Source organism: Anomaloglossus baeobatrachus, chromosome 4 (genome assembly GCF_048569485.1).
Source record: "Anomaloglossus baeobatrachus isolate aAnoBae1 chromosome 4, aAnoBae1.hap1, whole genome shotgun sequence".
NCBI lineage: Eukaryota > Metazoa > Chordata > Amphibia > Anura > Aromobatidae > Anomaloglossus > Anomaloglossus baeobatrachus.
In genome coordinates this window covers 3,947,549-3,963,639 of record NC_134356.1, presented here as the reverse complement: position 1 = coordinate 3,963,639, position 16,091 = coordinate 3,947,549, and the positions used below count along the sequence as shown (strand labels likewise).

Genomic DNA, 16,091 nt, shown 5'->3' with positions numbered 1-16,091 from the left:
AGGTCCTGTGCGGGGCGATGTGTCACCATGGTTACATCTCACCTCACTCACAGGTCCTGTGCAGGGCGATGTGTCACCATGGTTACATCTCACCTCACTCACAGGTCCTGTGCAGGGTGATGTGTCACCAGAATTACGTCTCACCTCACTCACAGGTCCTGTGCAGGGCGATGTGACACCATGGTTACATCTGACCTCACTCACAGGTCCTGTGCAGGGCGATGTGTCACCATGGTTACATCTCACCTCACTCACAGGTCCTGTGCGGGGCGATGTGTCACCACGGTTACATCTCACCTCACTCACAGGTCCTGTGCAGGGTGATGTGTCACCATGGTTACGTCTGACCTCACTCACAGGTCCTGTGCGGGGCGATGTGTCGCCATGGTTACGTCTGACCTCACTCACAGGTCCTGTGCAGGGCGATGTGTCACCATGGTTACATCTCACCTCACTCACAGGTCCTGTGCGGGGCGATGTGTCACCATGGTTACATGTCACCTCACTCACAGGTCCTGTGCAGGGCGATGTGTCACCATGGTTACATCTCACCTCACTCACAGGTCCTGTGCAGGGCGATGTGTCACCATGGTTACATCTCACCTCACTCACAGGTCCTGTGCGGGGCGATGTGTCACCATGGTTACATCTCACCTCACTCACAGGTCCTGTGCAGGGCGATGTGTCACCATGGTTACATCTCACCTCACTCACAGGTCCTGTGCAGGGCGATGTGTCACCATGGTTACATCTGACCTCACTCACAGGTCCTGTGCAGGGCGATGTGTCACCATGGTTACATCTCACCTCACTCACAGGTCCTGTGCAGGGCGATGTGTCACCATGGTTACATCTGACCTCACTCACAGGTCCTGTGCAGGGCGATGTGTCACCATGGTTACATCTGACCTCACTCACAGGTCCTGTGCAGGGCGATGTGTCACCATGGTTACATCTCACCTCACTCACAGGTCCTGTGCAGGGCGATGTGTCACCATGGTTACATCTCACCTCACTCACAGGTCCTGTGCAGGGTGATGTGTCACCATGGTTACATGTCACCTCACTCACAGGTCCTGTGCGGGGCGATGTGTCACCATGGTTACATCTCACCTCACTCACAGGTCCTGTGCAGGGCGATGTGTCACCATGGTTACATCTCACCTCACTCACAGGTCCTGTGCAGGGCGATGTGTCACCATGGTTACATCTCACCTCACTCACAGGTCCTGTGCAGGGCGATGTGTCACCATGGTTACATCTCACCTCACTCACAGGTCCTGTGCAGGGTGATGTGTCACCAGAATTACGTCTCACCTCACTCACAGGTCCTGTGCAGGGCGATGTGACACCATGGTTACATCTGACCTCACTCACAGGTCCTGTGCAGGGCGATGTGTCACCATGGTTACATCTCACCTCACTCACAGGTCCTGTGCGGGGCGATGTGTCACCACGGTTACATCTCACCTCACTCACAGGTCCTGTGCAGGGTGATGTGTCACCATGGTTACGTCTGACCTCACTCACAGGTCCTGTGCGGGGCGATGTGTCGCCATGGTTACGTCTGACCTCACTCACAGGTCCTGTGCAGGGCGATGTGTCACCATGGTTACATCTCACCTCACTCACAGGTCCTGTGCGGGGCGATGTGTCACCATGGTTACATGTCACCTCACTCACAGGTCCTGTGCAGGGCGATGTGTCACCATGGTTACATCTCACCTCACTCACAGGTCCTGTGCAGGGCGATGTGTCACCATGGTTACATCTCACCTCACTCACAGGTCCTGTGCGGGGCGATGTGTCACCATGGTTACATCTCACCTCACTCACAGGTCCTGTGCAGGGCGATGTGTCACCATGGTTACATCTCACCTCACTCACAGGTCCTGTGCAGGGCGATGTGTCACCATGGTTACATCTGACCTCACTCACAGGTCCTGTGCAGGGCGATGTGTCACCATGGTTACATCTCACCTCACTCACAGGTCCTGTGCAGGGCGATGTGTCACCATGGTTACATCTGACCTCACTCACAGGTCCTGTGCAGGGCGATGTGTCACCATGGTTACATCTGACCTCACTCACAGGTCCTGTGCAGGGCGATGTGTCACCATGGTTACATCTCACCTCACTCACAGGTCCTGTGCAGGGCGATGTGTCACCATGGTTACATCTCACCTCACTCACAGGTCCTGTGCAGGGTGATGTGTCACCATGGTTACATGTCACCTCACTCACAGGTCCTGTGCGGGGCGATGTGTCACCATGGTTACATCTCACCTCACTCACAGGTCCTGTGCAGGGCGATGTGTCACCATGGTTACATCTCACCTCACTCACAGGTCCTGTGCAGGGCGATGTGTCACCATGGTTACATCTCACCTCACTCACAGGTCCTGTGCAGGGTGATGTGTCACCATGGTTACGTCTGACCTCACTGGGATCAGGCTACACAGGGCTTGTGTGTGGTCGGTAACCATGGAGACACATAGATGAGCAGAGGAGCGGAGCGCACAGATTGCCCCGGAGGAGTGTGTAGTAATTGGGCTTTATGGGGGGCTTCTTCTTTACTGTTCGCTTCCTTCTCCCCCCAGGTCGGCATCTGCGGGCGCACGGGCAGCGGCAAATCCTCCCTGTCGCTGGCGTTCTTCAGGATGGTGGACATCTTTGATGGTGCGTCGCTCCGCAGCTGGGATCCATAGTGGGGTAGTAGTGAGGAGCTGGCCTGGGCAATGTGGGGTCTGCGGGGCAGAGGTGGCAGCATCAGCAGACGATCGGGAGGATAATGAGGCGAGATCACAGCCGGGGGATCCCACCACATGGGGCCCCTGCCAGAACCGCCCCCCTGCTGCATCATCATTGCCCCTCCTGCACCCTGGGGCCCCATGCCATCTTCCCCCCATTATGGGGCCCCTGCCGGAACCGGCCCCCCTGCTGCCTCATCATCGCCTCCTCCTGGGGACTGATCAGGAAGTAGCCCCCCAGTGCTGCCTTATCGCCCCTCCTGCACCCTGGGCCCCGTGCCTTTATCCCCGCCATTATGGGGACTGATCAGGAAGTAGCCCCCCAGTGCTGCCTTATCGCCCCTCCTGCACCCTGGGCCCCATGCCTTTATCCCCGCATTATGGGGACTGATCAGGAAGTAGCCCCCCAGTGCTGCCTTATCGCCCCTCCTGCACCCTGGGCCCCGTGCCTTTATCCCCGCCATTATGGGGACCAGGCAGGAAGTAGCCCCCCAGTGCTGCCTTATCGCCCCTCCTGCACCCTGGGCCCCGTGCCTTTATCCCCGCCATTATGGGGACCAGGCAGGAAGTAGCCCCCCAGTGCTGCCTTATCGCCCCCACTGCACCCTGGGCCCCGTGCCTTTATCCCCGCCATTATGGGGACTGATCAGGAAGTAGCCCCCCAGTGCTGCCTTATCGCCCCTCCTGCACACTGGGCCCCGTGCCTTTATCCCCGCCATTATGGGGACTGATCAGGAAGTAGCCCCCCAGTGCTGCCTTATCGCCCCCCCTGCACCCTGGGCCCCGTGCCATTATCCTCGCCATTATGGGGACCAGGCAGGAAGTAGCCCCCCAGTGCTGCCTTATCGCCCCTCCTGCACCCTGGGCCCCGTGCCTTTATCCCCGCCATTATGGGGACCAGGCAGGAAGTAGCCCCCCAGTGCTGCCTTATCGCCCCTCCTGCACCCTGGGCCCCGTGCCTTTATCCCCGCCATTATGGGGACCAGGCAGGAAGTAGCCCCCCAGTGCTGCCTTATCGCCCCTCCTGCACCCTGGGCCCCGTGCCTTTATCCCCGCCATTATGGGGACCAGGCAGGAAGTAGCCCCCCAGTGCTGCCTCATCATCTCCCCTCCTGCACCCTGGGCCCCGTTCCATCATCCCCGCATTATGTGGCCGCAGGTTTCCTCCACTGTGCACCCGATTTTACACAGGACCCTGCTCATCCCCAGACCCCCAGGGGCTCCTGCATGGGGCCAATCTGTGCTGGGGGTCCGGAGCACCCGCAGGTCTGGTAATATCGGACGGCTGGTTATTGTTTCGTCTTTTTAGGTAAAATCATCATTGACGGGATGGACATCTCGAAGCTCCCGCTGCACACGCTGCGCTCCCGCCTGTCCATCATCCTGCAGGACCCCATACTGTTCAGCGGCTCCATACGGTGGGTGCGGCCGGCGGAGGGGCTGCGCGGTATCGCCCAATATCCCATCCGCAGCCTCCAGATCTCTGCTCGCGGTCGTATTATGTGGGGTCATGGAGGGGGTTCCGGCTCTGCTCCGTTTGACGCCGGCCCTTTAAGCTAAGCTGCCGCAACAGGAATGTTGTGTTTTCGCCACTTTACAGCATTCCTCTGTGCTGCTGTGACCGCTGTTGGCCCTTTTGTTTCAGGCTAAATTTGGATCCAGAGTGTAAGTGCACGGACGATCGGCTGTGGGAAGCGCTGGAGATCGCGCAGCTGAAGAACCTGGTGAAGGCGCTGCCGGGGGGTCTAGGTATGTGGGAGGAGGGGATGAGCTGCGCACTTCTCCATTTAAAGGAATAGAAGCGGCGGACTCATGAAGACATAAACCATGAGGAGAGCGGCCCCAACGTCTGGCGATCCGCAGAGAGAAAATGGCGCCTCCATGCGCAGGGCGCACGGACCCCACTCCAGGGCACCAGGACCGCACACGTCACTCTCTTGCACCCTGATGATTGGCAACAAATCTTTGTCTTCTCTCTGCAGACGCCATGGTCACCGAGGGCGGCGAGAACTTCAGCGTCGGGCAGAGACAGCTCTTCTGCTTGGCCCGAGCGTTCGTCCGGAAGAGCAGCATCCTCATCATGGACGAAGCCACCGCCTCCATCGACATGGCGACCGTGAGTAACCTGCCAAACCGACACAGCAGAAGAGCAGGCAGAGTGCAGCAGCGGAGGAGGAGCTAGAGTGCAGCAGCAGAGAAGGAGCTAGAGTGCAGCAGCGGAGGAGGAGCTAGAGTGCAGCAGCAGAGGAGGAGCTAGAGTGCAGCAGCAGAGGAGGAGGCAGAGTGCAGCATCAGCGGAGGAGGAGCTAGAGTGCAGCAGCGAGAGGAGCTAGAGTGCAGCAGCAGAGGAGGAGCTAGAGTGCAGCAGCGGAGGAGGAGCTAGAGTGCAGCAGCGGAGGAGGAGCTAGAGTGCAGCAGCAGAGGAGGAGCTAGAGTGCAGCAGCGGAGGAGGAGGCAAAGTGCAGCATCAGCGGAGGAGGAGCTAGAGTGCAGCAGCGAGAGGAGCTAGAGTGCAGCAGCGGAGAAGGAGGCAGAATGCAGCATCAGCGGAGGAGGAGCTAGAGTGCAGCAGCGGAGGAGGAGCTAGAGTGCAGCAGCGAGAGGAGCTAGAGTGCAGCGGAGGAGGAGCTAGAGTGCAGCAGCGGAGGAGGAGGCAGAGTGCAGCATCAGTGGAGGAGGAGCTAGAGTGCAGCAGCGGAGGAGGAGGCAGAGTGCAGCATCAGCGGAGGAGGAGCTAGAGTGCAGCAGCGGAGGAGGAGGCAGAGTGCAGCATCAGCGGAGGAGGAGCTAGAGTGCAGCAGCAGAGAAGGAGCTAGAGTGCAGCAGCAGAGGAGGAGCTAGAGTGCAGCAGCGGAGGAGGAGGCAAAGTGCAGCATCAGCGGAGGAGGAGCTAGAGTGCAGCAGCGAGAGGAGCTAGAGTGCAGCAGCGGAGAAGGAGGCAGAATGCAGCATCAGCGGAGGAGGAGCTAGAGTGCAGCAGCGGAGGAGGAGCTAGAGTGCAGCAGCGAGAGGAGCTAGAGTGCAGCAGCGGAGAAGGAGGCAGAATGCAGCATCAGCGGAGGAGGAGCTAGAGTGCAGCAGCGGAGGAGGAGGCAGAGTGCAGCATCAGTGGAGGAGGAGCTAGAGTGCAGCAGCGGAGGAGGAGGCAGAGTGCAGCATCAGCGGAGGAGGAGCTAGAGTGCAGCAGCGGAGGAGGAGGCAGAGTGCAGCATCAGCGGAGGAGGAGCTAGAGTGCAGCAGCGAGAGGAGCTAGAGTGCAGCGGAGGAGGAGCTAGAGTGCAGCAGAGGAGGAGGCAGAGTGCAGCATCAGTGGAGGAGGAGCTAGAGTGCAGCAGCGGAGGAGGAGGCAGAGTGCAGCATCAGCGGAGGAGGAGCTAGAGTGCAGCAGCGGAGGAGGAGGCAGAGTGCAGCATCAGCGGAGGAGGAGCTAGAGTGCAGCATCAGCGGAGGAGGAGCTAGCGTGCAGCAGCGGAGGAGGAGCTAGAGTGCAGCAGCAAGAGGAGCTAGAGTGCAGCAGCGGAGGAGGAGCTAGAGTGCAGCAGCAGCAGAGGAGGAGCTAGAGTGCAGCAGCGGAGGAGGAGCTAGAGTGCAGCGGAGGAGGAGGAGGCAGAGTGCAGCAGCAGCGGAAGACGAGGCAGAGTGCAGCAGCAGTGGAGGAGGAGGCAGAGTGCAGCAGCAGTGGAGGAGGAGGCAGAGTGCAGCAGCAGCGGAGGAGGAGGAGGCAGAGTGCAGCAGCGGAGGAGGAGGCAGAGCGCAGCAGCGAAGGAGAAGGCAGAGCGCAGCAGCGGAGGAGGAAGCAGAGCACAGCAACAGCGGAGGAGAAGGCAGAGCGCAGCAGCAGCGGAGGAGGAGGCAGAGCGCAGCAGCGGAGGAGGCGGCAGAGCGCAGCAGCGGAGGAGGAGGCAGAGCGCAGCAGCAGCGGAGGAGGAGGCAGAGCGCAGCAGCGGAGGAGGAGGCAGAGCGCAGCAGCGGAGAAGGCGGTAGAGCGCAGCAGCAGAGGAGGAGGCAGAGTGCAGCAGCGTGCAGCAGCGGAGGAGGAGAAGGCAGAGTGCAGTAGCGGAGGAGGAGGCAGAGTGCAGTAGCAGAAGGAGAGGCAGAGTATGGAGGAGGAGGCATAGTGCAGCAGCAGAGGAGGAGGCAGAGTGCAGCAGCAGAGGAGGCAGAATGTAGCGGAGCGGAGGAGCTAAAGGGCAGCAGCAGAGGAGGAGCTAGAGGGCAGCAGCAGAGGAGGAGCTAGAGTGCAGCAGCAGCGGAGGAGGAGCTAGAGTGCAGCAGCGGAGGAGGAGCTAGAGTGCAGCAGCGGAGGAGGAGCTAGAGTGCAGCAGCAGCGGAGGAGGAGCTAGAGTGCAGCAGCGGAGGAGGAGCTAGAGTGCAGCAGCGGAGGAGGAGGCAGAGTGCAGCAGCAGCGGAAGAGGAGGCAGAGTGCAGCAGCAGTGGAGGAGGAGGCAGAGTGCAGCAGCAGCGGAGGAGGAGGAGGCAGAGTGCAGCAGCGGAGGAGGAGGCAGAGCGCAGCAGTGAAGGAGAAGGCAGAGCGCAGCAGCGGAGGAGGAAGCAGAGCGCAGCAACAGCGGAGGAGAAGGCAGAGCGCAGCAGCAGCGGAGGAGGAGGCAGAGCGCAGCAGCGGAGGAGGCGGCAGAGCGCAGCAGCGGAGGAGGAGGCAGAGCGCAGCAGCAGCGGAGGAGGAGGCAGAGCGCAGCAGCGGAGGAGGAGGCAGAGCGCAGCAGCGGAGGAGGAGGCAGAGCGCAGCAGCGGAGAAGGCGGTAGAGCGCAGCAGCAGAGGAGGAGGCAGAGTGCAGCAGCGTGCAGCAGCGGAGGAGGAGAAGGCAGAGTGCAGTAGCGGAGGAGGAGGCAGAGTGCAGTAGCAGAAGGAGAGGCAGAGTATGGAGGAGGAGGCATAGTGCAGCAGCAGAGGAGGAGGCAGAGTGCAGCAGCAGAGGAGGCAGAATGTAGCGGAGGAGGAGAAAGGGTGCAGAGGAGAATGCAGACGAGGACAAGGCAGAGTACAACAAAGGAGAAGAAGGAGCTAGAGTGCAGCAGTGGAGGAGCTAGAGTGCAACAGCGGAGCAGTAGGAGACAGAGTAGAACAGAAGGAAAAGGCAGAGTGCAGCAGAGGCGGAAGAGGAAAAGTTCAACAGAGGAGGAGGCAGAGTGCAGCACTGGAGCAGGAGGAGGTAGCCTGCCATAGAAGGAGGAGGCAGCGGAGATGGCAGAGTGCAACAGAAGTAGGAGGCAGAGTGTAGCAGCAGAAAAGGAGTTATAATGCAGAGAAGGCAGAGTGCAGCAGCGGAGGAGGAGGCAGAGTGCAACAGAAGGAGGAGGCAGCGAAGGAGACAGTGCAGCAGAGGAGTAGGAAGCAGAGTTCAAAAGCTGGGGAGGCAGAATGTAGCAGAGGAGGAGAAGGTAGAGTACAGCAGAGGAGATGGAGGAGGCAGAGTACAGCAGAGGAGATGGAGGAGGCAGAGTGCAGCAGAGGAAGAGGCAAAGTGCAGCAGAGGAGGAGGCAGAGTGCAGGAGAGGAGCGGGAGGAGGCAAAGTGCAGCAGAGGAACAGAAGGAGGCAGAATGCAGCTGAGGAGGAGGCAGAGTGCAGCAGAGGAGGCAGGATGCAGCAGAAGAATAGGAGGAGGCAAAGTGCAGCATTAGTAGTCAGAGTGTAGCTGGAAAGGGGAAAATGCACGTGCTGTGGGGCAAGGGCAGGATCCAGGTGCAGCAGCGTAGCAGGAGGATGGAGGGTTTCAGTGGTGGATGGGCGGGACGACCGTTCGCTGTCTTTGGAGGTGCCGCCCCTCTTCTTAATGATGGCCGCTTCAGCCCACGAGCTGTTTCAGCTCTGTATACGGGAGTTTATAAGGGACAGTGCCGATCTTCTGAGGCTTGTCTGTGGTTTTCCACCTGAGCCCTGGAGGTGCCGATCTTCTGAGGCTTGTCTGTGGTATTCCACCTGAGCCCTGGAGGCAGCGATCTTCTGAGGCTTGTCTGTGGTTTTCCACCTGAGCCCTTGAGGTGCCGATCTTCTGAGGCTTGTCTATGGTTTTCCACCTGAGCCCTGGAGGCGCCGATCTTCTGAGGCTTGTCTGGGGTTTTCCACCTGAGTCCTGGAGGTGGCGATCTTCTGAGGCTTGTCTGTAGTGTTCCACCTGAGCCCTGGAGGCGCCGATCTTCTGAGACTTGTCTGGGGTTTTCCACCTGAGCCCTGGAGGTGGAAATCTTCTGAGGCTTGTCTGTGGTTTTTCCACCTGAGCCCTGGAGGCGCTGATCTTCTGAGGCTTGTCTGGGGTTTTCCACCTGAGCCCTGGAGGTGGCGATCTTCTGAGGCTTGTCTGTAGTGTTCCACCTGAGCCCTGGAGGCACCGATCTTTTGAGTCGTCTGTGGTTTTCCACCTGAGCCCTGGAGGCACCTGTGAGGATTATGCTGAAATATATTATGAGAGTTATGACAGAGGTCAGTTGGCTGTCACTGTGCATATCCCCAACTTACCCCCCTTGCACCTCAGCCAGAAGAACACACAACCGGCTTTGCCAGAAGTCAGCAACTGGGAAAGTGTCAAAATCCAATTACACTGCCAAGCCAGAGGAAGACCCCCCTGGGGGGATATGTCCATTCATCAAGGGAGTGGGTGGGAAAGTGGAAAACGTTGAGAAGCTTCAAAGGGATCCCGGACTCTCTTTCCCACCAGGAGTTCATATTCCTGACTCCGTAACGTCATACACAGTTATGATATTACCGTGCGTCTGAGCCATACACCCACTACATCGTTAAAATTGGGACTCCAAGCTGCATCTCTTCATACCCTTGAATTCTTTGTTGCACCCTGGGCGGCGAGTTACAGAGAACTGCGAGCAGGAGTCTGGTAGAGGAGTCGTGCTTGGACTCAGTATGCAGAGGGGACACAGATGGATCTGATGACACCAGTACTGTCCCGATCGGACCTCCCAGTCCGGAGTTGCGGATCATATTCACTTTGGGATATTATTTTAGACTCAGGACAGGGGTGGGGCAGTACACCCCTGCGAGGTCACTAGGTGGGAGGGGACATGGATTGTAGCCAGTTTGATAAAGACAATGTGGGCATTCTTGGCTTGTCTTTACTCGGGGGTCATGCGTACTATACACATGTGAGGAAGTCCTTGAAACCCTGGTCGAACGGCGCCCCCCCCTGTGGCCAGACGCATAAGGTAACTGCTTGATCTGACTCTGTTTGTGACCACGTCTTATCTGTAAATGTACTCTGACATATATATATAAATATATATATTTTGTAAATTCCATATTGTATATATTGTAGTATCTAGTGTGCCCTTACGGCGATTAAACATATATAATTTAATCTTGGGCTGTTCTGTTATCTCGATCCTGAATCCCACGTCAGTGAGCTTGGCTTAATAGTTATCGTAATCGATTGGTGGCAGCGAGTTTATGCCAAGGATCATTGTAGGGCAACCAGTGAGATCTGGGAGGATTAGATATATTTCGCCCGCAGAAGTCGGGGGAATATATACCTTACTCTCACGGGGAACCCTTCATTCATCGGCATAGTAGAATAGCGGCCTCCTTGCTTTTTGTCGGGCAATTCCATAATTGGCCTGACTATAAGAGGGGCGCTAGAGAGCGAGTCACGTGCTCTGTCGGGTGTAACTTCCACTTCCTCCCCCCTTTTCCTGACAGCACCGATCTTCTGACGCTTGTCTGTGGTTTTCCACCTGAGCCCTGGAAGCGGCGATCTTCTGAGGCTTGTCTGTGGTTCTCCACCTGAGCCCTGGAGGCGGCGATCTTCTGAAGCTTGTCTGTGGTTTTCCACCTGAGCCCTGGAGGCGGCGATCTTCTGAAGCTTGTCTGTGGTTTTCCACCTGAGCCCTGAAGCTGGCGATCTTCTGAGGCTTGTCTGTGGTTTTCCACATGAGCCCTGGAGGTGGCTATCTTCTGAGGCTTGTCTGTGGTTTTCCACCTGAGCCCTGGAGGCGGCGATCTTCTGAGGCTTGTCTGTGGTTTTCCACCTGAGCCCTGGAGGTGGCGATCTTCTGAGGCTTGTCTGTAGTGTTCCACCTGAGCCCTGGAGGCGCCGATCTTCTGAGACTTGTCTGGGGTTTTCCACCTGAGCCCTGGAGGTGGCAATCTTCTGAGGCTTGTCAGTGGTTTTCCACCTGAGCCCTGGAGGCGCCGATCTTCTGAGGCTTGTCTGTGGTTTTCCACCTGAGCCCTGGAGGCACCTGTGAGGATTATGCTGAAATATATTATTAGAGTTATGACAGAGGTCAGTTGGCTGTCACTGTGCATATCCCCAACTTACCCCCCTTGCACCTCAGCCAGAAGAACACACAACCGGCTTTGCCAGAAGTCAGCAACTGGGAAAGTGTCAAAATCCAATTACACTGCCAAGCCAGAGGAAGACCCCCCTGGGGGGATATGTCCATTCATCAAGGGAGTGGGTGGGAAAGTGGAAAACGTTGAGAAGCTTCAAAGGGATCCCGGACCCTCTTTCCCACCAGGAGTTCATATTCCTGACTCCGTAACGTCATACACAGTTATGATATTACCGTTCGTCTGATCCATACACCCACTACATCGTTAAAATTGGGACTCCAAGCTGCATCTCTTCATACCCTTGAATTCTTTGTTGCACCCTGGGCGGCGAGTTACAGAGAACTGCGAGCAGGAGTCCGGTAGAGGAGTCGTGCTTGGACTCAGTATGCAGAGGGGACACAGATGGATCTGATGACACCAGTACTGTCCCGATCGGACCTCCCAGTCCGGAGTTGCGGATCATATTCACTTTGGGATATTATTTTAGACTCAGGACAGGGGTGGGGCAGTACACCCCTGCGAGGTCTCTAGGTGGGAGGGGACATGGATTGTAGCCAGTTTGATAAAGACAATGTGGGCATTCTTGGCTTGTCTTTACTTGGGGGTCATGCGTACTATACACATGTGAGGAAGTCCATGAAACCCTGGTTGAACGGCGCCCCCCCCTGTGGCCAGACGCATAAGGTAACTGCTTGATCTGACTCTGTTTGTGACCACGTCTTATCTGTAAATGTACTCTGACATATATATAAATATATATATTTTGTAAATTCCATATTGTATATATTGTAGTATCTAGTGTGCCCTTACGGCGATTAAACATATATAATTTAATCTTGGGCTGTTCTGTTATCTCGATCCTGAATCCCACGTCGGTGAGCTTGGCTTAATAGTTATCGTAATCGATTGGAGGTGGCGATCTTCTGAGGCTTGTATGTGGTTTTCCACCTGAGCCCTGGAGGCGGCGATCTTCTGAGGCTTGTCTGGGGTTTTCCACCTGAACCCTGGAGGTGGCGATCTTCTGAATCTTGTCTGTGGTTTTCCACCTGAGCCCTGGAGGTGCCGATCTTTTGAGGCTTGTCTGTGGTTTTCCACCTGAGCCCTGGAGCCGGCGATCTTCTGAGGCTTGTCTGTGGTTTTCCACCTGAGTCCTGGAGGCGGTGATCTTCTGAGGCTTTTCTGTGGTTTTCCACCTGAGTCCTGGAGGCGGTGATCTTCTGAGGCTTGTCTGTGGTTTTCCACCTGAGTCCTGGAGGCGGCGATCTTCTGATGCTTGTCTGTGGTTTTCCATCTGAGCCCTGGAGGTGCCGATCTTCTGAGGCTTGTCTGTGGTTTTCCACCTGAGCCCTGGAGGCGGCGATCTTCTGAGGCTTGTCTGTGGTTTTCCACCTGAGCCCTGGAGGCGGCGATCTTCTGAGGCTTGTCTGTGGTTTTCCACCTGAGCCCTGGAGGTGCCGATCTTCTGAGGCTTGTCTGTGGTTTTCCACCTGAGCCCTGGAGGCGGCGATCTTCTGAGGCTTGTCTGTGGTTTTCCACCTGAGCCCTGGAGGCGGCGATCTTCTGAGGCTTGTCTGTGGTTTTCCACCTGAGTCCTGGAGGCGGTGATCTTCTGAGGCTTGTCTGTGGTTTTCCACCTGAGCCCTGGAGGCGGTGATCTTCTGAGGCTTGTCTGTGGTTTTCCACCTGAGCCCTGGAGGCGGTGATCTTCTGAGGCTTGTCTGTGGTTTTCCATCTGAGCCCTGGAGGTGGTGATCTTCTGAGGCTTGTCTGTGGTTTTCCACCTGAGCCCTGGAGGCGGTGATCTTCTGAGGCTTGTCTGTGGTTTTCCACCTGAGTCCTGGAGGCAGCGATCTTCTGATGCTTGTCTGTGGTTTTCCATCTGAGCCCTGGAGGTGCCGATCTTCTGAGGCTTGTCTGTGGTTTTCCACCTGAGCCCTGGAGGCGGCGATCTTCTGAGGCTTGTCTGTGGTTTTCCACCTGAGCCCTGGAGGCGGCGATCTTCTGAGGCTTGTCTGTGGTTTTCCACCTGAGCCCTGGAGGTGGTGATCTTCTGAGGCTTGTCTGTGGTTTTCCACCTGAGCCCTGGAGGTGGCGATCTTCTGAGGCTTGTCTGTGGTTTTCCACCTGAGCCCTGGAGGCGGCGATCTTCTGAGGCTTGTCTGTGGTTTTCCACCTGAGTCCTCGGTGCCTCCAGGGTCGGGTGAATCCATGATTGAGGTCAGGGTCGGATGTGACCTTTCCTAATTCTCGTCTCTTTTCTTGCACAGGAGAACATTCTGCAGAAGGTGGTGATGACGGCGTTCGCTGACCGCACGGTGGTCACTATTGCAGTAAGTATCAGGGCTGTGTCCGGGGTAGACGGCGAGTTTGGGGGCGTCCAGGGGTCTCCGGTGTGAACCCGCTGATCGACACCTCTGTCTCTTCCCTCTCACCTGTTCTTCTCTGTCTCTTGTGTCTCTCCTCTGCGCTCCAGCACCGCGTGTCCTCCATCTTGGCTGCGGATCTGGTGTTAGTCTTTTCCGAGGGAATTCTGATAGAAAGCGACTCTGCGACAACTCTGCTCTCCAACCCGGATGGTCTCTTTACCTTCCTGGTCAAGAGTCACAAGTAGAATCAGTCAGGTCGTGACCGCTGCTGGCTGCCTGGTACGGAGCTCCTGACTGACCCTCCGGGCCCCGCTGCATGCAGGGGCCCTCGCCCTAGGGCTGGTGTAACAATAACCCCGCAGGTAGAAGAGAGACACTGCAATGGCATCCACCCTCCTCATAGAAGTGAGAAACTGCAGCTGCATCCCCCTCCTCCCCTCACAAAAGAGAGAAACTGCAGTCGCATCCCCCTACTCCCCTCACAAAAGAGAGAAACTGCAGCCGCATCCCCCTCCTCCCCTCACAAAAGAGAGAAACTGCAGCCGAATCCCCCTCTTCCCCTCACAGAAGAGAAAAACTGCAGCTGTATCCCCCTACTCCCCTCACAGAAGAGAAAAACTGCAGCTGTATCCCCCTCCTCCCCTCACAGGAGAGAGAAACTGCAGCCGCATCCCCCTCCTCCCCTCACAAAAGAGAGAAACTGCAGCCGCATCCCCCTACTCCCCTCACAAAAGAGAGAAACTGCAGCCGCATCCCCCTCCTCCCCTCACAAAAGAGAGAAACTGCAGCCGCATCCCCCTCCTCCCGTCACAGAAGAGAGAAACTGCAGCCGAATACCCCTCCTCCCCTCACAGAAGAGAAAAACTGCAGCTGTATGCCCCTCCTCCCCTCACAAAAGAGAGAAACTGCAGCCGAATCCTCCTCCTCCCCTCACAGGAGAGTGAAACTGTAGCTGCATCCCCCTCCTCTCACAGAGAGAAACTGCTGCTTCACCCCCCCTCTTCCCCACACAGAACAGAGAAACTATAGCTGCACCGCCCCTCCTCCCCTCACAGAAGAGAAACTGCAGCAGCATCCCCCTCCTCCCCCATCTTCTTTCTGTGAGGGGAGGAGTGGAATGCAGCTGTAGCTTTTATCTTTTCTCTTTCAACATAGGAGTGGGGATGCACCTGCAGCTTCTCTCTGTGAGGGGAGGAGAGGGATGCACCTGCAGCTTCTCTCTGTGAGGGGAGGAGAGGCATGCACCTGCAGCTTCTCTCTGTGAGGAGAGGAGAGGGATGCACCTGCAGCTTCTCTCTGTGAGGGGAGGAGAGGCATGCACCTGCAGCTTCTCTCTGTGAGGGGAGGAGAGGCATGCACCTGCAGCTTCTCTCTGTGAGGGGAGGAGAGGGATGCACCTGCAGCTTCTCTCTGTGAGGGGAGGAGAGGCATGCACCTGCAGCTTCTCTCTGTGAGGGGAGGAGAGGGATGCACCTGCAGCTTCTCTCTGTGAGGGAGGAGAGGGGGATGCAGTTTCAAATTCTTTTTTTGAGGGGAGGAGGGGGTTGCAGCTTCAGCTTCTCTGTGTGAGGGGAGGAGGGGGTTGTAGTTGCAGCTTCTTTCTGTGAGGGGAGGAGGGGGTTGCAGCTGCAGCTTCTCTCTGTGTGAGGGGAGGAGGGGGTTGCAGCTGCAGCTTCTCTCTGTATGAGAGGAGGAGGGGGTTGCAGCTTCAGCTTCTCTGTGTGAGGGGAGGAGGGGGATGCAGCTGCAGCTTCTTTCTGTGAAGGGAGGAGGGGGATGCAGCTTTTCTCTGTGAGGGGAGGAGGGGGATGCAGCTGCAGCTTCTTTCTGTGAGGGGAGGAGGGGGATGCAGCTGCAGCTTTTCTCTGTGAAGGAGGAGGGGGATGCAGCTACAGCTTTTCTCTGTGAGGGGAGGAGGGGGATGCAGCTGCAGCTTCTCTCATGTGAGGCCACATGAGGGGAGGAGAATTCCGGAGAGATATATGATTGCAGCATATCCCGTTCCAGCACTACTGCTCCCAGCATGCCCCGCAGCTCTGTCCTCTGGTAACCTGCCTGTCTCTCCGCAGCATCGGGTGCACACCATCCTCACCGCAGACCTGGTGATCGTGATGCGTCGGGGGAACATTCTGGAATACGACACTCCGGAGAGTCTGCTGGCCCAGGAGGACGGGGTCTTCGCCTCCTTTGTCCGGGCTGACATGTGACGCCTCCCCCCGACCGCCCCCCCCCCGCACCGAGGAATTTTATAGCTTTTTATATAAAGTGTTTATATTTTCTATTTATAAATCGCATGAGAAGAAGCGACAATTTCTACATCTCGCATTTATACCGCACTGACAATAAAGGGTTAATCACAACCGCCTCCGATTACTGCATCCAACAGCAGCACAGAGCGTGTCAGGAGAGAAAGGTGCTTATCCTATGCGGAGAGGGAGACAGAGCAGAGTCCACAGCAGCACAGAGCATTTTAGGAGAAGGTGCTGATCCTATGGGGAGAACATGGCACGGGTCTGCAGATTCTGTAAGCCAACTGACTGCTCTGTATACAGGGAGCTCCCTCTAGTGGTGGCTGCAGACAGGATCTTATCATGTATCTCTGTATACAGGGAGCTCCCCCTAGTGGTGACTGCAGACAGGATCTTATCATGTATCTCTGTATACAGGGAGCTCC

The 16,091-nt window shown here is 57.0% G+C and overlaps 1 protein-coding gene across 1 annotated transcript in view; it reads left to right on the top strand.

The window, feature by feature from the left end:
- Window positions 1–15,777, top strand: part of ABCC9 (ATP binding cassette subfamily C member 9) — a 132,811-nt gene extending 117,034 nt beyond the window's left edge. Inside the window, exons 18-23 of the mRNA XM_075342467.1 lie at window positions 2,601–2,679; window positions 4,060–4,168; window positions 4,396–4,499; window positions 4,733–4,866; window positions 13,319–13,381; window positions 15,487–15,777. Coding sequence (XP_075198582.1) covers window positions 2,601–2,679; window positions 4,060–4,168; window positions 4,396–4,499; window positions 4,733–4,866; window positions 13,319–13,381; window positions 15,487–15,624 — 627 coding nt within the window. The 3' untranslated portion in view covers window positions 15,625–15,777. The remainder of the gene's footprint in view (window positions 1–2,600; window positions 2,680–4,059; window positions 4,169–4,395; window positions 4,500–4,732; window positions 4,867–13,318; window positions 13,382–15,486) is intronic.
- Window positions 15,778–16,091: the final 314 nt, after the last annotated feature.